The 24,482-nt window shown below is 39.5% G+C and overlaps 1 protein-coding gene across 6 annotated transcripts in view; it reads left to right on the top strand.

Moving 5' to 3' along the window:
* The window catches only part of kcnc2 (potassium voltage-gated channel, Shaw-related subfamily, member 2), a 43,650-nt gene extending 25,577 nt beyond the window's left edge, over nucleotides 1-18,073 (top strand). The window contains exons 2-5 of one of the 6 annotated variants that reach the window (XR_015090519.1): nucleotides 8,849-9,782; nucleotides 10,787-10,957; nucleotides 13,170-14,486; nucleotides 16,138-16,201. Coding sequence is in view for 5 of the 6 variants with exons in the window: in XM_086059492.1 (XP_085915618.1) it covers nucleotides 8,849-9,782; nucleotides 10,787-10,957; nucleotides 13,170-13,615 (1,551 nt within the window). In the remaining variant the exon portion in view is untranslated. Of the gene's footprint in view, nucleotides 1-8,848; nucleotides 9,783-10,786; nucleotides 10,958-12,635 lie in introns of all 6 variants that reach the window. The other 5 variants (XM_086059495.1, XM_086059496.1, XM_086059494.1 and 2 more) reach the window with 5 other exon arrangements.
* The last annotated feature ends 6,409 nt before the right edge of the window (nucleotides 18,074-24,482 follow it).

Below are 24,482 nucleotides of genomic sequence, written 5' to 3'. Positions count from 1 at the left end.
TTTTTTTTTTAATGAAAATAAGATATTCATGTATTCAGGAAACTTGGGAGGGCTGAGCAAATGCCTGCCAAGTAGGCTTTTAATCACAACGGAGAAAGACGTCCACAGACAGCTTGTTTCTACACACAAACGTAAATAGCACACATCATTTGCGACTCCAAAGAAATGTATGCATATATATATATATATATATATATATAGCAGAAAAATGACAGGTAATATTGTTTTACCCACATTTCTGCTTCATTTCAATGGACATTGCGCTTCTTCCATTCTTTGCAGAAGATAAAGAATATATATTTTTGGGGTTGCATTTTGTGTAAATGTTGCTCCACCATCCGTTCAAGTATTCGTCACATCACGGATTGTAACGCCGCGATACAAATGCTATTCATGAGCCCATACAGTATATAGAGTTAGCGTTAAGCTAGCTAAACAGACTTCCCTAAATTGTGTTGTTGATGTGGCCTCTAGTTGGTAGATTAAATCATCTTTTTAGTAAATGAGAAACTTACCTAGATGCACTCTTACTTATACATTGTAATATATATATATATATATATATATATATATATATATATATATATATATATAAATTACTAGCAGTTTATTCCTATTGACAAACATGACGCCTCCAACGCCAAACACTTCACGCCACACTGGCTCAGACACGCTGCCGGCGATTAAAATATCAAGACGGCTCAGTTTAATGAGGCCACCCGTCTGCCATCCCGTCCGCGTCTTTGCGATCCCTCCTCTGTTTCAGATTATCCCGTCAGACTTTCAGACGTGTCCTCGCCTTGAAATCTGATTAATGTCAAGTTTAGTCTCCCAGGATTTGGGGGGCCCGGATTTAAACGCACCCAATCAAAGGCTTGTGTCTTTTATTGAACTGTCAGGGTCCTCATTGGGAAATGTGAGTTGCCATGACAAGTTTTTGTCAAGACGGGCTGTTTGGGGAAATGTTGGATATTACTTTAAAATCCCACATGTGGCATTTAGAGGAGAGGAAAGATGTTTTTCCTTCATGTTTGATGTCAGGGATCAAGACCGCTAAAAATGGAACAATGTTTCCAGAAAATATTTCATTTCTTCCACTGACTTTGTGTGGCATGTAGACTAGCTAATGACTGCATGAACAATGAATGAAAAGCCAGCGAGACTTGCTATTCCTTCCACTATTACTCTCTGTTCCAATTTAAGCATATCCCAGGTGTGCTTCCATTTTTCTTATTTCAAAAGTTCACATTTTCCCCAGTACTCAACATTTTTTCAACACATTTCATTCCTAACGACACGTTCAGCATTTCACATTTACATCATTCCCATTTGAAAGTCAAGACATTCAGCTGATTCAATTTACCTTGGGAAGGATTTTCAACATTCCAAAAAGTCACACATTAAAAATTTCACATTTGTCGCAGTTGTTTTAACTTCTTTTTTTTCCCCAAAAAATCACCAATTCACCTTGATTCACGCAGTTCTAATTTCAACACACTCCAAATAAATGCTATTCAGGGCTACTTTTTTTCCTTATTTAAAAAAAAAAAAAAATTCCCACAAAACAAAACATTTTCCACCAAAATTTCACAATTATTTCCCAATGCCGCATTCAATTTAACGGATTCAAATAGTTCCTATTTGAAATTCAGCACGTTTATTTGACCTTGGGAAAAATGCCAAAAATTCCCACTAACCAAAAATTCTAATTTGTCACCAGTAAAAAAAAAAAATAATAATAATTAATAATTGAAAAAAAATTATGATTTTTTTTTTTTTTTTTTTTTTTGTAATCCTCTTTCTACATTGTTTGACTAACCATTCCGACTTTAAACTGTTCAGCTTATCCCTACTGCTATTTTCTGTCTACATTTAAAAATAAAAGCCAAAATTATTTTTATTATTTGTTTTGTTTGTTTTTCTCCTCTAATTTCTACATTTCTGACTGACTCAGTCCGTTCCAACTGTAAACTGTTCGGCTTATCCCAACTGCAATTTTTTTTTTTTTAACTTTCAAAATAAAATCCACAAATTATTCTTTTTTTTTTTCTCCTCTAATTTCTAAATGTATTGACTAATTCAAACCATTTTGACGTTTAACTGTTCAGCTCACTCCAGGTCATTGTATGCCATTCTATGTTATTCAGTATCATTGAATATTATTCCACACATTTTCATTCAGCCTCTCATCCTTCGCATTTATTTGTTTCACTGAAAATCTTATTTTGAGCTTCTCCTATGACATTTATGCTCGGAAAAAAACAAGAGAAACTGCAAGCCGTCTTGATGTCACCACATCTCAGATCAGCAGCCGTCTTCATGGCATCAGCACAGTTGAAAACGCATGTTGCTTGACTATAGACAGCCGCGCTGGCAAAGTGTAAACGTCAGCCTACGCTGTCATGAATCAATGGCGCGTGTCAGCTATAGGCAAGCTGCTGAAATATTAACAAGCGAAGTCATGAAAGAGCCCGAGTGAGTTATATTTAGTATTGCTCTCACCGTGGGACTTTCAAGACTTTATTTTTATCTGACTGGGAGGCTGTAACGTAACGTTTATTTAGTGTAATGTTGCGTGGACTACATTTGTGGCAAGACGCTTATGATATCTGTTCCCCCATGGCCCTTAAAAGGCCATCAGGTGCATTACTGTGATATGAAAGAGAAAAACAAACAGAGAATGATGTATTTTGCATGTCAACAAACCACATACAGTAGCTTTTGTCTTGCAAATGTTTGCTAGCTTAATGCTAACACACACAAAAAAAATACCCCATAGACGGACTACCAATGTTGTGGTGTTGTAGCCCTAAGCAACATATATTTGAACAGAAACGGCAAAGCAATACATAGGTGGACTAAATACTCACTCATACTCATATGCATATATTCTTTATCCTCTGCAAAAAACAGCCCATAATAACTGAGTTTACTGAGCATTTGTGACCGTCGTCTTCGTACATACATTGCAAAAACAATCTGCGTATTGTCATTTCTATTCATTTCAATTGAGAAATATGATTTGAGATATTAGTGTTTTGAGTTGCGAGCGTGGTTACGGACCGAATTGAACTCACAAGTCACGTGAATGCTGTATTCTTACACGACAGCATGATTACCTTCAGCCTTCATTAGTACAAAATCTACCTTTCTGTTAACCCTTTGAGACAGTGAAAAGTCAACCGAAGCTTTTACTTTAGACATCATCTTAAAAGGAGAATGAATTATTCAAATGAGAATAGAAATGTTTGAGTTATTTTTTATTTATTTTTTGCCTTAGAAAACCAATGGCTGCCAAAAGCTGTATGGGCTTAGCAGCTTTCCCCCGATGAGCTGGCTGTCATGTCACAGCACGGCTGCATAATGAGGAAGAGGAGGTGTGTGTGTGTGTGTGCGCGCGTATGTTTGTGGGAGCGACAGCGGGAGACAATGATGGGAGACAACAAGGGGAACAGCAAATCCTTTAGTCATGTGCAGTGGCTTTGAAATGTTTTCTTTGCTTCTGTTTTTTTTTGGGGGGGGGGGGGTGCCGCTTGCCTGTTGATGTCAGTTTTTTGTCATTCTCCTCAATGGATAAATATTATACTGTATATGTGCTGAATGCAATGGATTCGCAAACATTCGAAATGGAGTGACATCCCGAATTGTGTTGCAAGTGGATGTTAAGTTTTCATACTCATTATGAACACATACTTTTTGCGAAACACGTTATTTTACTCGCCAAAACAGCAGCACCTATCGATGCATGTAAATAGTCCACTCAGATGAGTTACCACATGTTTTGTGAGAAAGTCTAGACCGGACAAAACAAGTGACCCACACATAGCCGGGCAGTTAGTCATACTTATGACACTATTAGAAAAAGCAAGTCTGGACAGATTGGCCAAATATGGTCAGTGTTGTGACACTCTGAGGAATCAGCACATCCGAGATTGGCAAATCAGAGAAAAGGGGTTGTCCGACTCCTAAACAAAACCATGTACAGTAAGTCCCTTATCCACATTTTTCTTCAGCCTCTCAATGTATACCTCTGCTTTTAAGAATAATTTCTTCACCCTTTTTCTTAAAAAAAACCCTAAAATTTTAAAAAATATTATTTTTAAAAGAGCGCAATGATGATGACATGTCAAATCGTTAAAATTACCGAATGAAATGAGCTCTCCAGGAAAAAAAAAAAAAATAATTTCTCCTGTTTACATTTTTCCAGCACCAAAGAAACACGGTAAATTTTTGTTGCAGAATCTTGATTAAGGCGTTGAGACCCAATCCGATCAGGCCCTGCCAGCTTCGACTAAGCAGTTCTCCCGACTTCAAGATGATCTCGTGTTATCGTTTCCATTTGAAAATGAAAATTAGGGCCTGCAATTAATATCGCCTCTCATTTGCATTCAGCATATCTTCAGAAGGATGCAAGAGAAACTACAAAACCTTTTGTGGCACAACTGATCGTCCTCCCCTCCTGCATCGTCCAATTCACCATCTTGAGCTGGAAAAAAAAAAAAGAGAGAGAGATGAAGGTGGTGTTACCATGGCGGCAGCTGATCAAGGGAAGACGTGCAGCATCGTGTCTGATGAAAGGAAAATTTCCTGTTCTGGATATTCTGGGACCTTTTCTCCCAGGCTTTCTTTTCAGCATGCTTTTGTTTCAATTACAACCTCACATTATCTAGGCTAGTCTCTATAGAATGAGGCTGAGATGGAAGTCAATTACTTGGCAGTTAAATTATGCAACAATGGTCTTTAATGAGCCATTCAGATAAATGCACAACATAATATTGGTTTAACCGGTGGGTGTTTAATTTTAGAATGTGATTAAAAAAAACAAAAACAAAAAAAACAATCAGACATCATGCCTGTTTCTCAGCGTGAAGCGGCTGCTATTACACAGCAAGCCAAAGAAGATTTAATGGGTTGTGTAATTTAAAGCATTTTTAAAAATTATTATTAAAGGGGAAGTCAACCGAAAAAAAAAAAAATTGACACTCGTCTAAATATGGTAATCTAGTTAATATTAATATATTCTAGCGGAATATGAGTTAAGCAGCAAAACCCAGCCGTTTTTATCCATCTCAGGGGGCGGCCATTTTGAAGATGGCATCAATGTTGCTCAGGTCTCAGGTAACAACCAATCACACCGCAGCTTCAGAAAATAGGAGCGCTCTAAATGGTTGTTTCTTGAGCCTTGACCAACATTGATGTCATCTTCAGTCGACAGCAAGTGGCAAAATGGCCGCCCCTGGAGACGGATAAAAAAAATGGCTGGATTTTGCTTCATAACTCGTATTCCAAAAATGTAACACATTATTGTCAAGAAATGTTTAAGGTTGACTTGTTCAGTAGGAAGTATGGAAAATATGAAAAATAAGCCCATTGACGCCCACGTCACTCACCAGGCCAGGGTCTGCCTTAATAAATCCATATACAGATACTACAGTAGAACGTAAGGATGGTGAGTGTAAAAATAAGTTGAATTGTAAAAAAAAGCGCTTCAAATTTTTGGGGTTTAAATTAAAGTGTGATCCCTTAATTACAAAGAAAATATCCATGAGTGTAAAGCTTATGGTCTTGACTGAATTCATTTATCAAAAAGTTTGTCCTGCCTTACTTTTCCTCTCTATCAAGTAAGTCTGACGTCAACCGTGACGATATCTTTATTTATGTTGTGTTATTTTTGTCTTTCTTCAACTTTAATCTGCAGAGCGGTCTGCCCACCTCAATGTGACTCCCAGCGAGCGCGGCGGTTAAGAGCACTATGAATAAACAAAAGGACACATCCGTCACTTTCCCCCGTCGTCTACGTCTAAAAGGGTCAAATAAATGAATGTGATGTTGATTTGACTGTCACTTTTGGGTAGACAATACGTAATATAATTAAGTGCTTTGTTGTGTCTTGTGTCCTTCAACCTTTCACGTTGATTTAGTGACAGACGAAAACTTAGCAGTGCATTACAATTTGGCATTTGAATACGACATTGACGTTGTTTACAGCGGTAGGCCAACTTCTGACAAAAGGTTTACATTATGATGTTCTCACCATCAAAAAAAGTTCTTTATATAAAAAAGGATTCTATAGCTAGAAAATATATTTATGTCCTGACTAAATTCCGAGTAAAAGTGAATTTGTCTTGTATGTTTTGAATGGGATGTTGAACTGGCACACATGGCAAAAGAAATTGGATGGATGGATGGTAGGCAATCCATTAGGAATTACGGTTCTAGGGAGGAACCAGTCCGATATCTACTTTGGAAAGCTCCTGTATATTAACTCATTCACTGCCATTGACGGCTATAGATGTCAAAAATTCATTTGAACTATTTCTATTAGTTTAACATTTTTTCCGCGTAGAAGAGTATGAAAACCTAGAAGAAAACAAATATTGTACATTTAGAACAGATATAAAATGTGTGATTAATCGTGAGTTAACTATTGAAGTCATGCAGTTAATTACCATCAAAAAAATGTAATCGCCTGACAAAATTTAAAGACAAAAAAAAGATTATTAAAAATTAGGGGCATCAGGCGATTACAATTTTAATCTCATGACTTAGTTAACTCACAATTAATCGCAAATTTGATATCTGTTCTAAATGTACAATAAAAATATATAGGTTTGCATGCTCTTAACAAAAAGTGCAAAAAAATAAACTAATGGAAATATTCCAAATGAATTTTTGACGTATATAGCCGTCAATGGCAGTGAATGAGTTAACAATGCTGACTCAGTCATTTACAAGAGTGGGCTAAAAGTAGCACAACCCATCAGGTTCAGAGGCTGCGGTAACTCAAACGAATGGTACAATCTGACCTTTACCAGCCTAGGCCCAGTAGTTTCTAGGTAACAACAGAGCGAGAGATGCGGGGAGTCATTAAGTGAACGATCAGTGCAGTGGCAGCACCCTTGTGTGTTGCTAGCGGTGATGAGGTCACTTTAAAAGACACAACAGTGTGAGAGAGCAGAACAGACAAAGGCGGGGATAGTCTGTTGTGAGTGAGTGTCTGGCTGTAGCTCGGCCCTATTTTTTTAATGCATTTCCAAAAATGATGAGAAAAATCCAAAACCGTATTTTAGGTCTGATGTAATATTTAAGTCCAATTTACTTGTAACAGTACAATGATGTTTCAAGTGGATGCAAAGTCAGGCATAACATGCAAGTGATGTCTGCAGTCTCTGAATTAGTCATATACTTTTTGTGTGTGGGCGTATTGAATTTAATCATTCCCTCTAAAAGCCACAAAAACTAGTATTTTTCGCTCATAGTGGCTGGAAAATGAAATGTTTTTTTTTTTTCCCTGAGTAGACTAAACTCTTTGGAAGAATATTTCATAAGCTAAAAGTTAAATGGTGTTTACCGTGAGAGCGTCCTTGTTACTTCTCGAGCGGTTAACTACTTCCAGTGTAATTGCCCTTTGCACGTATGTCCCTTGATGCTCTGTGTGCTGCTTTGGAACACAGAACCGTCATTAGATAACAACTGATCCTGTCAGCTTTTCTTTCAGAGTTGACCGCGTACATGAATGGATGCCACTTCTTACACGTGTGTTTGGAAAGCGAATATAGAGCAGTTGTTCTTAACCTGGGTGGGATCGAGCCCCCAGGTGTTCAGCGAGTCAGTCTTAGCGGTTTGGCGGACTCGCACCCAACTCTCAATGCTTCATGACGAGTGATGACGCAACGTTGCTTGGGTTTTCTGTGCTGCAGGGAATTTGGTGCGCTCGGTTATTGAATTGTGGCTGTTGTGATGGTCATGTGATTTCTTTATTATTCGTAATCCCTTCAAATGACCTCTGTTGATCAAAAAAAGAAAGTGGTCAGACGAATATATGCAATATGAATTTACATGAAGAATGGACTTATGGTGTTCCTCAAGGTTCAGTTGTGGGGCCGCGAGTGTTTCCGTTGGATCATCTTAAGAAAACAGTGTTTGTTTTAAAGTGCTCTATAAATATAGAGTTGAGTGATGGGAATCAGCGTCTGTGTTTGGTCATTGGTAAATAACCAGTTATGTGGAATGTAAATTTTGGATAATTTGTCTAACAGTGGACCAAGTCATAAAGCATTCATACAAGCGAGTCCCACCAGAACAAAATCACACACACCCAGTTATTCATTAGAGACATAAAAAATGCAAAAGGTCTACTTTAGCATGTGATTGCAACGGGCACATACTGTACTTCTTGACATCCTGATTTCAAGCGCGCACTCTCTGCATGCTAAGCAAGTCCTCCACTAGAGCAAATTACTTTTGGAAGGCCGCTCAAAGCGTTAAACAAGTCCCATTTCTGAGCAATGGAAATCCAATTTGGCCCAAGTACTTTTGTTTTTCATTTCATTCACATTGCCACAATAAAAAACGCTAGAGGCCAGCTATCATTTATTGTCAACCAGTAACGATCCAATTAACATTATTCTGATGAAAATGTAGACACAAAGAAAGTTTTGTGATTGTGCTTTTATATTGAAAACGAAAGCGGCAAGATGGGGACCAACTGGCACGGCATGAAATGAAGTCAACTTTTGTTTGCCAGTTTTATCCCAAACTGTGACGGTATACGTATACCCGCGCCTCATGTCAACACGTGGCACAGGGAGAAGTGCGTGCGTGCGTGCGTGCGTGCGTGCGTGCGTGCGTGCGTGCGTGCGTGCGTGCTTGTTTGTTTCACTTGCTAATAGATTGCATCTCTCTCTGGAGGCCATTTAAATTGGAGCAAGTTAATTAAACTTGTCTGTGTTTACTCTCTCGCTCAAGAGTTAATGATTTATCTTGATTTTGCAAGGAGGCTCAGCCGCTCCAAATAAACCGAAACCGGGTAATCCTTAGTAAGTTGTGTTTCTCTTCTTCCCCGCAGTTTATTGCCTTTGCGTCTTTGTTCTTCATCCTGGTCTCCATCACTACCTTTTGCTTGGAGACCCATGAGGCGTTCCACACCATCATCAACAAGACGGAGGCGATGCGGAACAGCAGCCTGCCGGATCTGGGACCGCAGTACGAGATAGAGACCGACCCCGCGCTCACATACGTGGAAGGCGTTTGTGTCTTCTGGTTCACCATCGAGTTCCTGGTCCGGGTAACCTTCTGCCCGGTCAAGTTGGAATTTGTCAAGAGTCTGCTCAACATCATCGACTTTGTGGCTATCCTTCCGTTCTACTTGGAAGTAGGTCTGAGCGGCCTTTCGTCAAAAGCCGCAAAGGACGTGTTGGGATTCCTCAGGGTGGTGCGTTTTGTCCGTATCCTTCGGATCTTCAAGCTGACCCGCCACTTTGTGGGGCTTCGCGTGTTGGGCCACACGCTGCGGGCCAGCACCAATGAATTCCTGCTGCTAATCATCTTCCTGGCATTGGGAGTGTTAATATTTGCCACGATGATCTATTATGCCGAGCGTATTGGCGCCAAGCCCAATGATCCTACGGCGAGCCTCCACACCAAGTTCAAGAACATTCCCATCGGCTTCTGGTGGGCCGTGGTGACCATGACCACGCTGGGATACGGCGACATGTACCCAAAGACGTGGTCCGGCATGGTCGTGGGCGCGCTGTGCGCTTTGGCAGGAGTGCTTACGATAGCCATGCCCGTGCCTGTGATCGTCAATAACTTTGGGATGTACTACTCCCTGGCCATGGCCAAGCAGAAGCTCCCCAAGAAGCGGAAGAAACATATTCCTCAGGCGGTACAGGGAGGGTCCCCGACCTACTGCAAAGCTGATCTCACCACCACCTGCAACAGCACTCAAGGCGACCTGTGCCATATCAAAGGCGGCAGGGTGCTTGAACGCAACCGCTCAGGTAAGGCCGGATGCGAGAATAAATGGTGAGAAACCGTATATCTTTAATTCACTTCCAGGACCACATTCGTAACTCGGATCACTCCTAAGTTAACGTTCCCAATTGAAACCAATGGGAATCGTAACGCTACCGACTTGTAAATTGTAAAAAAAAAAAAAAAATACCCGTGTTCTTACTAAAGGCTCACATATTGACACTGTCTTTCGTCAAAGTATGCGATTTAGCAGAGGCGGGCATTCTCTCAGTACCGACGACTGTCCGCCATTCCGTCACTGATGGACACACGTTCTTTTGGTGAATGACGAGAAACAGATAAAAAACTAGGGACTACTCAGGCCACTCAGAAGTGGGTTTTCGTCCGTCAGTGTAAACGTCATTAACCGAGTCAAGTACCGACAGAACTCTCATTCCGTCACTGACAGACGCCTGCTTAGTTGACGAATGACAGACTGACAGATGCCAACCTTGAAAATAGTGGAAGCGTGATTAAAATTAAATGACGGATTGACAATGATGGTTCGGCTCGAAAAAATGGACTAACGATGAGGGAAGGGTACCCACAAAATAGGCTAGCTGTTCATCTGGTAATGGCACAACTGTGGCTGTTTCTTCTAACCTAATCTTAGCTAGTTGGTCCTCCATTTCCACAGTTTCAGTTAGTTTTCTGATTGGCTATCATTCTATTGTAGACCACACTTACAGAATCCGTTTCACAATGTTTATCGTAAATGTTCGCGTTTGTAAAACATTAAAACACACCACAGGATAACTTTGAGATGCGTCACATAATCGAGTATTTGTTGACTTTAGTATGAATTGAGTTGGTTACCCTGTTGGGTGTTTATTATTCAGTGAGATCAAATACAATTCCAAAAGGACTAAATCCGTAAGCGCCGGTTTGCCCGATCCCGACTTTGGTAGTGAAGTAACCTCATGGGTTTCGGACTCTATTTGGACCAGAAGAACAATTGTAACGTATTTGACGCGCTCATTGCCACTCACAGTTCTGTCAGCGGACTGCAGCGGCGGCAGCGACCTGACCATGTCTCCAGAGGAGAGGGTCCCCATGCGAAGGTCGAGCACCCGAGAACACGACCGCCGGAGTGGGGGGACGTGTTTTCTACTTGCTGCTAGCGATTACAACTGTCCCGCAGATGGTGGCATAAGAAAAACAGGTATGTGCTGCATACTACGTACGGTTTCTTGCCTGTCGGATTCTGGTATGGTTTTTCCTTTCGTAGACTTTATTTTTACGGCTCACCTTTTTAACATGGCAAAGAGTAATTGGTTACAATGAAGTCCAATAATTAGTACTAGACTGTACCTAAAGGGGCATAAATTGAAGACTGCACCCTTTTCCTCAGTCATAGCAAGGATCTGTGCAAAATTGGGCTTTGTCTTAATTTGCTTTAGAAGCCATCTGTCGGGATTATTGATATAAATATTTAAAAAACCCCATTAGGGTGATATGACGAGACGTTGCTGTGAGGGTAGTTATTAAACTTGTTACAAATTCACTGATGAAAATTGATGGCTTGGGTCTACGGGCAAACAGTTCATAGGAGGCTGCTCAATCAGAGAGGGGTTAGTTTCACACTCAAAATAAATCAGTGTCTTCTAGTTGTCTTTCTTACTTGACACTTGTTTTTTTGTGAGGTGCGATGAAAAAAGGACATTTTGATACTAGATGTCATGTTTTAAGTAGCCTTTAGCGTAGCTATATGTCAGGTAAGTTTTAATAAATACATCATTTTATCATACTTGCAATGACAGTGGTGATTTTTTTTTGGTGGGGGGGATTAAAGTAGAAATAATAGTTCAAACTTAGCTTGTCTGAGAAATACAGTACTTAGTGGTTGCAAGCTCTGTGACCTGGAAGTTTGGTAACATTAACTCATTCACTGCCATTCATTTTAACTATTTCTATTATTTTAACATCTTTTTTTTCACTTTTTTTAACAAAAGTATGAAAACCTAGAAGAATTATTTTTTTACATATAGAACAGATATAAAATTTGTGATTAATTGTGAGTTAACTAGTAAAGTAATGCGATTAATTACGATTAAAAAATTTAATCACCTGACACCCCTAATTTTTTATAATCTTTTCTTCTTCTTTTTTAATAAAAAAATAATTTTAATTATATTTTTCACATTTTTAATAATCTTTATTTTTTTTATAAAAAGAAAAGATTATTAAAAATTAGGGCCGTCAGGCGATTACCATTTTTAATCGTAATCAATCGCATGACTTCACTAGTTAATCTGTTCTAATACAATAAAAAAAATCTAGGTTTTCATACTCTTGTTAACAAAAGTGAGGGAAAATGGTTAACTAATAGAAATAGTTAAAAATATTTTTTTTTACGTCTATAGCCGTCAATGGCAGTGAATGAGTTAGTAAGATTATGTCTCCTAACACTTGCTAGCTGCCACAGTCAGTCAATCAAGACCTATAAAAAAAATGTTTAATCTGTTTGACCCACCAAAAACTATTGATTTAAATCCATTAGTTGTTACCCCACACAACAGGATCATCGTTTCAAGATATCGAAGAATCTGTCCTTGCTGACTTTGATCACCGGGAAGAGGAAATGCTCAAATTTGACCCGACTGTTGTTATGCGATTACCTCTCATCGTGCCCGACTGCGATTGTTGGGAATATAATCTGTGCATGCACTCACCATACACGATGTGAGAGTTGCTCTATTTCACTCCTGTCTCCTGTCTTGCCATGGTTCACTCGGCCCGGACTCGGATGCCTGCCTGCCTGCCTGCCTGCCTGCCTGCCTGTGTGTGTTCATGTCCCGCACCACCTCCACCTCCACCTTTTTGTCACGCCCCATCCGAAGGCTACGAGAAATCTCGGAGTTTAAACAACATAGCGGGCATGGCTGGTAACTCCTTGAGGTTGTCTCCCGTCACCTCGCCCTACGGATCGCCCTGCCCACTTCGACGCTCACGTTCCCCTATTCCCTCCATCCTGTGAGCCGTCCGGCGCCGCCACACTTTTTTTTTTTTGTTTTTGCGTTGCCCGCTCCGTATCCGATCACAAACGGAACTGTGCTAGATATCGAGGCTAGTATTGACCACCTGTAGCAAAGACTGATGTACTGGCTTTCGCCTGAGTATGCTTTGGCTATCATCCTCCTGTGTCACTTGAAGTTTCCTTTTTTTTTTTTGATATTGTCATATTGCAATAAAAAACTGACTGATGGCTTTCGAAGTAGCAGACATAACATTTAATAAGGGACATGTTTGTAATCAGGGATATTAGATGTTGCTCTATTTCGATACCTAGAGGGAAAAAGATGTGCTTCCATAAAAAATATATATATATATATATATTTTCATTGTTTTTTTTGTTGTTGTTTTTTCTTTTTTAGATCGAGCGTTTGTCATTCACACAAGCACACACATCTGTCCCTCTTCACCTGCTCGTGTTTTTGCATGGACTCCACTCTGTAAACCATCGTCGTCTGTAAGCCATGTTGCCAGGGGAGACGGCACCAGGGCACCCTGTGAAAATATCATATATATGCCGCCACGTGAAAAAGGAAGTACCGGGCAACCGCTTTCTGTTTCGGTTTTATGTATCGGGAACTGTACGGGGGTGAACTACTTGACTTCAACCTGCAGAGGCGGTGTTGAGTCGGCCTCAACAAATGTGCTGTCCAAAGAAAAACAACTTGAAGATCCCCCACTAAGCTTAAATCACTTTTTTGTTGGTGTTGATTCAGATTTTTTTTCTCTTTTACAACATAATTTTATTCCGACAACTGTGGGACTTTTTATCGTTATTATTCATAATTGTGCAAATGTATTCTTGTAACATTTGGATCTTTTCCGCCATATTACAATTTTCTAATAGCTCCGTGAAAACTTTTTTGTCATCAGACAAATTTTCGAAAACGGCGTAAAAACCTTTTCCCCTAAATATTACAAACGTATTCAGGCAATATGCTGACTTTTTACTCAAAGGACAGGAAATTATTACTTTCTATTTTTGTATTTTTTTTTTACAATTTGACTATTTATATTATAATTTTAGTCCGATAATTATATTCTTTTGATTTTATAACTTTTTGCTCATAATTAATTAAAAAATGTATTCTGAAAATTTGGCGACAAACTTTTGCAAAGTAGTACAAATGTGTTCTTGTAACGTTAAAAACCTTTTTTCCTGCCAGCTTTTTATGTATAATATTTCAAATCATACATTTTTTAAATCCTATTAATGTTCTCGCAAACGATACAAATTTTTTCCTCATTGCAATTTTACTCCGGCAAGATAACACTTTTTCCCGAATTATCGCGAACTTTGACTTTACCCCCTGTAACTTTATGACCCCCCCTTAATTTAGAAAAAAAAAACATTTCCATGTGACCTTAATGCAATTTTTTTAAGTCACTTCACATTAGACCTAATGCAAGTTTCCCATTAGCGTTATTCCAAAAATGTAATCGCCGACTTCCCGCTCCATAATCATTGACTTTTCAGACCTGATGCGTAAAAACAAGAAAGCGCGGGGTGTCCTTTCCTTTCCCACATGCCTGCACATATATGCACATGTAAGTTGTATGTATGTTTCTGGTTGTTCACTCTTAGATAACTGCAAAGAGATGGTGTTTACTGGTTTCACACGAGCAGAGAGTGGCGTTCTATCTTAATGGCTTTGGGAAAGCAGCGCCTTGACAGAAAGGTAACCCGCGGCACGGCTGTGTGGGTTCATTGCAGAAACCCCTCCGCATTTGGCTCTCAATGTTTTTTGGTTTTGGTTATATGCACTCAAAGATGGAGGTCGTTCAATAATCTAGGAGATGACAGACCGGAATATGTTTGCGGGGGGGGGTCTTAGTTACTTTTATGAAATATGTGAGGAAAGTGCCTTAAGTTAACATTGTTGCGAATTGACAATGCAAGATGAATGAAAGATGTAACTGAATTAAGGTCCTTTAGTTGTATGTAATATATATGACCATTTACAAAGGAGTAATTGGAGCGCACCAAATTGATTCAGAACTATAGTGGGCTAACTTCGTTTTTGTTATTTTTTATTTTTCACACTTTGGTGCAGTTCCAATTTTGATATGAAGGGGGCACTCCATTATCACGTTGGTCACTTTTGACTGATTTACCAGCGCAACACTGGCTCGACTCCCAGAAAGTGGTTCTTCGAACTTGTTACAAGACGTAGGAAGTAAGTAGTGCTTGGGTGCTCGTGCGTCTGCAAGTTACTATAAATGAATTTTATTATATTAACCTTAATGAATATATATAATATATGGATATATGTATGTAATAGAGAACTAAATCATCGAGATGTAAAGCCAACAGATTTTTTTTGTTTTTCTTGCAATTTTATCAAAATGACAATATTTTCATCCTAATAGTACGACTTTATCCAGGCAACCTTTTTGAAATAGCCGACATATATTGTCATATCATGATTTATTTTTTGTAACTTGGATATTTATTCTCATAATATTGCATTTTTTTCCTATTCATTTTACAACTTTATTCTGGCAACAAATCAAAATGCCCCCCTAACCCCCCCCTTTGTGGCCTTTTTGGTCCTTATATCTCTAATAGATGAAAAACAATTGTTTCTGAAACTTGTGCTAAAGTTTGATTAGCTAAATCTAACGAGATTAAAAAGTTATTAGGGCTCATATTGACACTTGTGTAAATAAGCCTATTATAAAAATGTTTTTCTCTAAATCAAATTATGCACATTAAAAAAAATCACGTTAGGCTCCAACTTGAGGTTCGTAATGTTGGAACATTATTTAGTCAAACCAATCAGTTTTTCTTATAACATTTTGACTTCTTCTATGTGTGTCCTGAACACTCTTTTGTCGCAATAAACCCTAATTTCTCCAAAACAAAAGATTCCAATACGCCTCATTTAAAAAAAAGAAGAATCCATATTTCATCCATTATTGATGCCGTAGCGCGATATGCATACATTTGCTGTGCACTCCAACAGGTGTGGGACTGCAAACTTGGACCTCACCCTTTCCCTCCATTACTATACAAGTAGCAAAGGGTTGCCTAGCAACTGGCTTGCAGAAGATGCTTTTTTGCACATAGATTGGCCAAAAGCAAATCAAATAAAAACCAGTGCTTTTAAAAAACATTCCTCCTTGTCTGTTGACTAAATTATTGATCACTTCCGTTTAAAACACAACAATAGTAATACACCATGGTTCATCTTTGTGCATGTATTTCCAAAAATACAACACGCATGACGCAATGTTTTAATGGAGACAGGCTGAGAATTCCTTTCTGGTTTGTTTAAACCCCCCTCCCGGGGGGCGTAGACCGTATAACAATATGAGGACCCATTGCAGTGGGAAGACCCCATTTGGAGGCATTCCAGCCACTCCTACAGGACAATAAAGGCGGGAATCGACGCAAAAACCACTAGGAGACGGCTGCCCGCTCGGCCCGTGGCCCGGCACACGGAGGATGAACTTCCCCAAGAATCCACGAGGACTGTGACAAGCATTTAATCCCGAGCAAGAGGCCAAAGCCAACAGAACACGTGCTCCAATGGACTTGTGTAAATAAGTCACCCGCGGCGGCGCATTTGTCACTGTTGGTTGCCAAGTCGCACCGTCGGACACTCAAATCTCGCTATGGTTATCTCCCTCCCCACCCTTTGCAATAAGTGTATTAGTCGAGGCACTTTGTGTTCTATGATGGAGTGTTTTCATATTTCACATCCAGTATATACAGTATAGAGAGGCAACTGTGCTAAGTTGAATCAATGTGACATCTCTGCTTTTTGGTCAATTTCAGTAGGTTAAAAAAATGCTCTGCTGTGTGTTGATGTACGTGTGCATTTTACAACGGTCAAGTCGGGGTGGGCGTTTGATGTCGTCACTTTCCAGATTAGCACAGAAACGGGATGAGGGAGTGTAGGACCGCACCGCACCGTCGCCCACTGTGCGTTGAACATGCAAACGACCCTGCAGTAGTGCTGCAAATGGACCAAATGATTTCGAGCAGATAACTCCTCATGACTGTGGTGGCTAAAATCAATTGATTCTTCTAAATGTTTCCAACTGTATTTTTTTTTTTATGGGTTGGGAGGAAATGTGTAGCAGAAGTTTACCAAGTAAAAAAAAAATAAAACAGGGGGGGGGGGGGGGCTTCTAGAATGGCTACTTTTGCACAGTAGCAATTCCATGTATACCCAAACAATCAAATCCATTTTGTAATAAAAGGTGAATTAGGGCCACACTGAAAAAAATATGACAATAAAATAATAACATTGCAAAAAAAAATCGCACTATATTAAAAGTTTATAAAATTGTGGGCGGGGGGGGTTATCGAAGTGAGTCAGTCAACTTCAACCATGGCTAATCAAAACGGTTCCTTTCATTTATTTTTAATACAGCAAACGTGGCAAAAGTGCAACTGTGGAGTGAAGTGCGTACTCGGAGAGCTCCCACACACACGCGCCATGTTTAGGTTTAAAATAACCAAATTGTCACTCCACCATATCAGTCTGTAAACTTGGCAAATGCGCCAAAAAAAAAAAAAACAGGATCCGCCAGCATTTGAAGCTTAATTCATTTGATTAACATTTGACACTCTTTTCCACCAAGATTGACTTTATTCTTGACCATTTCTTTCCATTTTTTTCCCAGCGTGGCCCTAAATCTACTTGGTCGATTTGCAATAATCCGAGAAACAAAAAGTGCCACTCCACACTGTGATTTTCATAGAAAACTGAGGGCTGAAAGGGAAAAAGAAGAAGAATGATGGAGAGAGGACTGTCAGGTGGCATTGTTGACGTGTCACCCTCTATGCCCACAATCCTCCTTGTGTAGTACACACGCTGCTTTACTCTTGAACTTGACAAAGGAGTACCGTTCTTTGTGTATTTTTAGGATGATATTGTAACTTGAAAGAAAAAAAAACCTGTTTATTTTTCTGAATCCAGAACACGTATTTTTGTGTCTTACTGTTCATGGCCCTTACCTGTGAAAGTCATGGTGGTCCGATGCTGTGCTTCTTCTCCATTGTGTCTTCAGACGTGTCGAGCTTTTTGATCCGAGTTCACGTTTTCTATGTTTTATCGTGAGGATAAATTCTAGTTTTAAGTCTGTATTCGTGGAGCCTTTGTTGGCATTCTGAAGTGCATGCTTAAAAAAGAAAAAGAAAAGAAATGTTGTGTTGAAGGTTTAAAAAAAACAAATCACTGTATATCATGTTGAGAACAATGTGTATAAAAGTGAATATTATGTGAAAGATTCACATAAACTATTTATCTTTTGATGAATGGTTTCTTGTTTGAATTCACCATGAGACGATTCCATGTAAAAAAAAATAAAAAATTAATACAGGTAAGTACCCCTAGCATGCAAACATACATGTTGATGAGGTTCTCGGTGTGCCACGAGTACCAGTGTGGGCTCCCTCTAGTGGTACGCGTAAGAATCACTTCCTCAATTTAACACAGTTCAAAACCCTTTGCTTTGACTTTACAGTGCAGCAAAAAAATCAGGAAGCTTAATCTTCACACTTTGTGATAACAGACATCTTTCAGTTTGCTCTATTCCCAGTCTTAATGGGAAATGGTAGACATTAAAAACCACAATCCCCCACTGGGATGTGCCACAATTCTAGCATAACAATACAAAAAGAAACGCTGCCTTCCTCATTCTATAAAAGGAAACTCAAGACACTGAATATTTGATTGAAGTCACATGCATATGCAAGCCAGTCAGAATACCAAAAGTAATTCCTTGTGATTGAATCTCCCCAAACGGCCTTTTTCTCGGGTCGAGTGTGCATTTCTTCAGCGGGTTTGGAAGAAATTGTCAGCGAGGCCGTTCCACTCCTTGCAACCCGTTCATGCTCACCTATTCACTCTTCAACTCACGTCTCACATTAAGCACCATTTGAGGCACTGAATGTCTGAGGCATTCCAACTATATCTTTACTCGGGTTACCATGGAAACAGCCACAGACGTGCCTCGGAGATGTAAACAGTCGGAGCTGGGACTGTGTTTTATTCAAGGAAAAAGAACCCTCTGCGTCCTACGTCCGCCCACAACACACTCCCATGCCTGGGGACGAGGCAGGATGAGTTTCTTAAAATGAAAGACGCCGAAAACAAAAGATCAAATCGAGAAGATGCGTCGATTGATACGCAACTTGGATTGAGACAATGTCACATAGCAGCAAAGTAATTTTATCATTACGACATGACTTTAATCTGTCCTAGATGTATTTATTGGTTGTGTATGTTTGTTAAAAATACATTTGAAGAGAAAAATAAATATCAGAAGGCGGCCATTTTGTCCCTGTCGAGTGGGTGAGCTGTGATAGTTCGTAGCCTCAGCCTTGAGCAACAATGACGTCATCCTCAGTCGACAGCGAGTGGCAAAATGGCCGCCCCCCTGAGATGGATAAAAGCAGCTGGATTTTTCTCCTATTCTAAAAATGTAATATTAATCAGAACGCCATGTTTAAACTCGTGAGGTCACATATAACATATTAAGGTTGACTTTCCCTTTAAATTGCACTATTGATCACCGTCCCAACTGCTTTTGATCAAAACACGGCAGTGATGCCAAACTTTTTGTCCAACCTGTAGGAAAACAAGATGCGTCATCCTGCGACGTGACATTAAAATCCTGTTAAGTGGCATGTAATGAGGCCCGCCGTAGAGCGCAGAGTGACTCAGGTGCTGCGAGTGGAGGCTCCATTTACAGGCTTTATTCCACACGTGTACTCAAAAAGCCGCGCTAACACTCTAAATTACTCACACCGTGACATGGAGCCCCTCGCTGACAACCGCCAGGGTGTTGTTTAGTGGGATAAGCTAAGTGCAGGCACTCTGGAAACGGTAGCATCAATTTGCCGGGTTAACCGGAATTATCGTAATTAGGAAGTGGAAAACAAAACCGCAGAGATGGCGTGAGTGCGGCGCTCTAAAGGCGCCGTAGGATGCGTGTGCGCGTGTACAGGAAGGGGGCGGGCTCTTCAGCTGCCGATGGCAACGCTTCACTCCTCTGAGCATGTGGGATACTTATGTGTACTCCTCCATTTATTTTTAGCTTTTCTTTAGTCGCATTGTGTGAGCATAGGATAGTGGATGTTGCCATTAAAATACATGAAGTGTGCACTCCTACCCCAGAAGTACATGTCAGACTGGTGAAGTGCTATCAATTTCTAGTATTTTTACAGATATGAGTACTGTGCAGTATCAGCACAGTAACTCCTTTGCTCCAAAAACGTATAAAAACGTTATACAAAAAAAGAAAAGAAAAAAAAGCCATGGTCCCAAAAATGTATTTATACGTTTTTTAATGTTTTTTATGCGAGAGCATACAAAAGGCTTTGATGCAATCTCTGACCTGAAGAGGTCGCTTAAAACAATGGTAGTTATTACAAAAATCTAGTATAAGAGATCAACCAGGGCCATGTTGCAAAAAAATCTTTTTTTTTCTCCCCCTTGTGATTTAACCAGATTTGTGAATAACGATGAAACTTGGCTATATTCTAATGCTAATTGCTGCAAAACAGAAACAGATAGAATTTTTTTTTTCCTGATGAAAGAAGAGACTCCATGGTTCCATGTTTTTATAACACAATATTCTGCCGGGAGCGAAGGGGCTTGCTTCAGTGAAAATGGCGAGGAGTGAACGAGTTAACAAATATTGACATCAGTGCAACTATACTCGTGATTACTTTCATGAGAAAATGTTTAGGGGTTTTTTTACGAAAGAAAAAATGAAAATAGTAAATTTTTTAGTGCTGTCAAACAGTTAAAAAAAATGATCAATCGCATAATCTTCCATAATTAATCACGATTAATCATTATTAATTGTCATAAAAGCTTGTAACAAATATTTGCTTGAGTAAAATCTTGGAATTGATGCAAAATGATCAAATAGAAAGTATATTTAGAGTCTAATAACATCCTTTGAGCCTTGAACAGAATACTTCTAAACGATCAAAATGGACTCAAACAATTCTCAGAACTTCTCGCTTACGGCTTTATTAGTTCTGCTCACGAGCACTACACTCCAGCAAGTAAATCAGAACCACCTGTAGTCCATGTTAATTCATCTTCCCGCCAGTGACTCCACCAATTGAAAATCATCTCCAGCGTAAACGCTTTGACTCTGACAGCCCTATTAGTTTGAGTTATAACTTTTCAGAAGTATTTCTAACCACACCGCATGGTAAAATGACGATATGAGGATTAATAGGAGCACACACTGCAGTGATGGTTGAGGGGGGGGGGGGGGGGACGATGAAATATTTAGTTCAGACATTCCAATTGATCACCAGAAGCTTTTTATCTGGCTCAGCTGCCTCCGTGTCACCGCATGGTGAGAGATCATAGACTGGCTGCACCCAGCAGCGTCTTAATGAGCCAGTCAAGCAAAGGTAAACTCGCGCGTACTGTTGCATCAGGCGTTGCCAGCGACACTCGCGCTAAATTTAGCTTGGCCGATTTGCGATGTTGCAGACGTACGAAAGCTTTTCATCAGTTGTCGCAGGAAAGCCCCTGCAGAGCGAGAGGTGGAAGAAGAACCGCTTTTTTTTGTGTTTAAGCAAGTAATACTTTGTTTTTTGTTAAGATTATAATAGTTCAATTAAAAAAAAGATGTGAGAATTCTGACTTTAAAGTGAGAATTCTGAGAATAAAGTCAGAATTCAGACTTTTCTCAGAATTCTAAAGTCAGAATTCTCCCTTTAAAGTCAGAATTCTGATATTAAAGTCGGAATTCTCACTTTAAAGTGAGAATTCTGAGATTAAAGTCAGAATTCAGAATTTTCTCAGAATTCTAAAGTCAGAATATTCACTTTAAAGTCAGAATTCTGAGATTAAAGTCAGAATTTTCACTTTAAAGTGAGAATTCTGACTTTAATAGTGTTACCATTATTCTCACTTTAAAGTCAGAATTCGGAGGATAAAGTGAGAATTCTGATTTTAAAGTGAGAATTCTGAGATTAAAGTCAGAATTTTCACTTTAAAGTCAGAAAAGTGAGAATTCTGAGAATAAAGTGAGAATCCTGCCAAACTTTTTTTTCTCTCTTCACTGGCCCTAATCTTCTTGCGTAGATAATAATGTCATTAAAAGCAAAAAGCTGAAGGTGGTCTTGGTGGTGTATGTAATTATTTTGAACAGAGAACGCGAAGCATCAGTGGCATAATTTAATTGAATATGAGCGCAGACAGATGTAGCGAGAATGAGACAGGAGCTCAGCGCATAATGAGAAGTCTCCTGGTAGTATGGGAATGACTTTGGCAGTTGAAATTTGATTAGTCCTTCTTGTTTATGGAAAGAGCTAATTGCTCAAAATGACTGCCATGATAACAGGCTGTCTCATTTCAATATTCACGTCAACTTGCAGGTTTAAATTTTTATCAGCCTTTAAAAGTCAGTGAGGCTGATGTCTGTTTTCTTGTAAGGTAAAAATTCCCCAAGTTAATTTTTATGCACAGTTTTTTTTGTTGAGTTTTACAGCTTGGCAGTTGCTATGCAACATAAAACTCAGCAACACAAATGATAAAATGTTTGCTTGACCTTTGAGTTCAGTTTGAATTATCACATGGAGTAATCATAAAACAGAATTTTATGTTTTATTTAATTCATTAACTTTTAGTATATGTTTTTTCAGGATTTTTAGGGACTGAAGTACTGTGTGAATATTATGCCCGTGTCCAAATTCACAAGGCTGGGTCCTCCGAAGACTGAATTTGTCGACTGCATGACGTCACTCCCGGCGGGTTTCAACACCACGCACAGACTTACACATGAATGGAGAATCAGTGCTGCTTGTCGGTAGCGCATTGACCGACAATCCATTCTTGTGTAAATCAGTCATAAATCCGTGCGTGCTGTCGAGTGACGTCATGCAGTCTCATTATTGTCACTTGTGTTTGTTACGCCCCTCCCTTTTATGTCTCCACCAATCAGCTACCTCCTTCATGTTTTGTCCAGGTGTTTCTCGTATGTTTGTTCTTTGTGCTGCCTTTTTTTTCACAGTTTCTCTGTTTCAAATTGTTTTACCCTGGCTCACCAATGCTTGAGTTTTCCACGTTTGGGTGCACCTGGCACAGCCTCCACCACACCAACTATGAAAACATAACATCATCTTCAATACCTCTACACATTAATCTGACGTCATCAAACGTTTTTAACTTAAAACTTTAATACAACTGGACGGTACTTAGGCAGGGATTCTTTCACACACCACCAGAGGGAGCCGTCGTAGTACTAGTGGTACACGTGCCACATTGAAAATAACTGCTTTTGGGCTAAAGTGGTTGACGCACCTGCTAACTAATTGTGGCGCACTGTCGTTTAGAGAGACGGGCACAATATAAGGAAAATGCAGTGAATTACTACTTTCAATGTTACGCCAAGATTGCAAACAACCAGTCAATCAAAGGGCAGCCAGTGGCTACTGTTAAAAATCAAGCAGGGTAGTAAAATACTGATTGAATAAATAAAAAATAAATACAAAAAGGGGTGGGGGGGCTGGTGGAGTCTTGGCAAGAATTCTCTGCTCCACTGATTGTTTTCCTGTTCAGTCCCTCCACTTCAATCAGTATGTTGAAATTCTCAAGTGCAGCCATTTACAAAGCAGAAATATTGCCAATCGCGAAGCCCCCGTGCCCCACAAGTGCGCCGCACCAGTGAAACAGCTTATTCACAACCACATTTCCAGTGAACGTTTGCAATTTATCATTTGCTGGTCCTGGCAGACAAGAGCGGCAGAGTTCTATTTCACATCAGGAACAGCATAGACGCAATATCCACAGAAAATAGCTCATGGGAGTAAGACAGTTAACATTAGATGCTAGCTGTCTCATTAGTCTGTACCTGTTGTTAGAGAGATGTTAACTGTTTTTTGTCATTTGTGTCAATAGGGCCAAAAGGATTTCGGATAGTGAATATATGCCAGTGACTATCGTTGTAATATTTTAAATGTGTTACTCTATAGTTTATGGACAGTCATAAGACACAGTAACCTATCTATCATTGCTCGCTATAAGCTATATCTGACGTAAATGTTGAACAGAGGGCGATGGCAAAATAAATGTATTCTTCCATCCACATGTTTGTGTGATCCTGCTAACAAACCATAACAAAAAAATAATAATAATTAAATGGCACCTCTCGTCCTCAAAACATAATCCCATCACAAAACGGATATTTGTGAGAATCCATATTTGTCTCCACATTAAACCACTTAGGCAATAAGATAATTCTTTTAGTATTAGAAAACCGTGTGTCCTTGAATATCAGGCAGCTGATGACTATTCATCATCTAATCATGACGTACGTCCTGCAGATTGCATTATATTCAGCTCTAAAGAGAATTTCCAGACATGTTTAGTACAAACATGAATTGCTTGTGTTCAGTTGTCATTCGTCTTTACAATACGAGTCGAGCAGCGAAGCGACGCTTATCGCCCCTCGTGTGCTATGCATTCCGTTTATTTATCGTTACAGAAAGGCTGAAGGGGCGTGAAGGACATGATCTCCTAAGTGAAAACAATTGACTGTTTATTTGAACAGGGGGCAACATCCATTCAAATCGTTATCGCCTATTGAGTGAAATAACCAATGTCAATTGGGACTCTACAGAGACTTTGGATTTACCCTCAAGAAGATCACAATAATTGCCTGTCAACATTCTACCTTGACATGTAAAA

The sequence above is a fragment of the Leptonotus elevatus genome, chromosome 17 (genome assembly GCF_054856555.1).
Source record: "Leptonotus elevatus isolate MCC_2025b chromosome 17, RoL_Lele_1.0, whole genome shotgun sequence".
NCBI lineage: Eukaryota > Metazoa > Chordata > Actinopteri > Syngnathiformes > Syngnathidae > Leptonotus > Leptonotus elevatus.
This window is presented reverse-complemented; position numbering and strand designations above follow the sequence as displayed.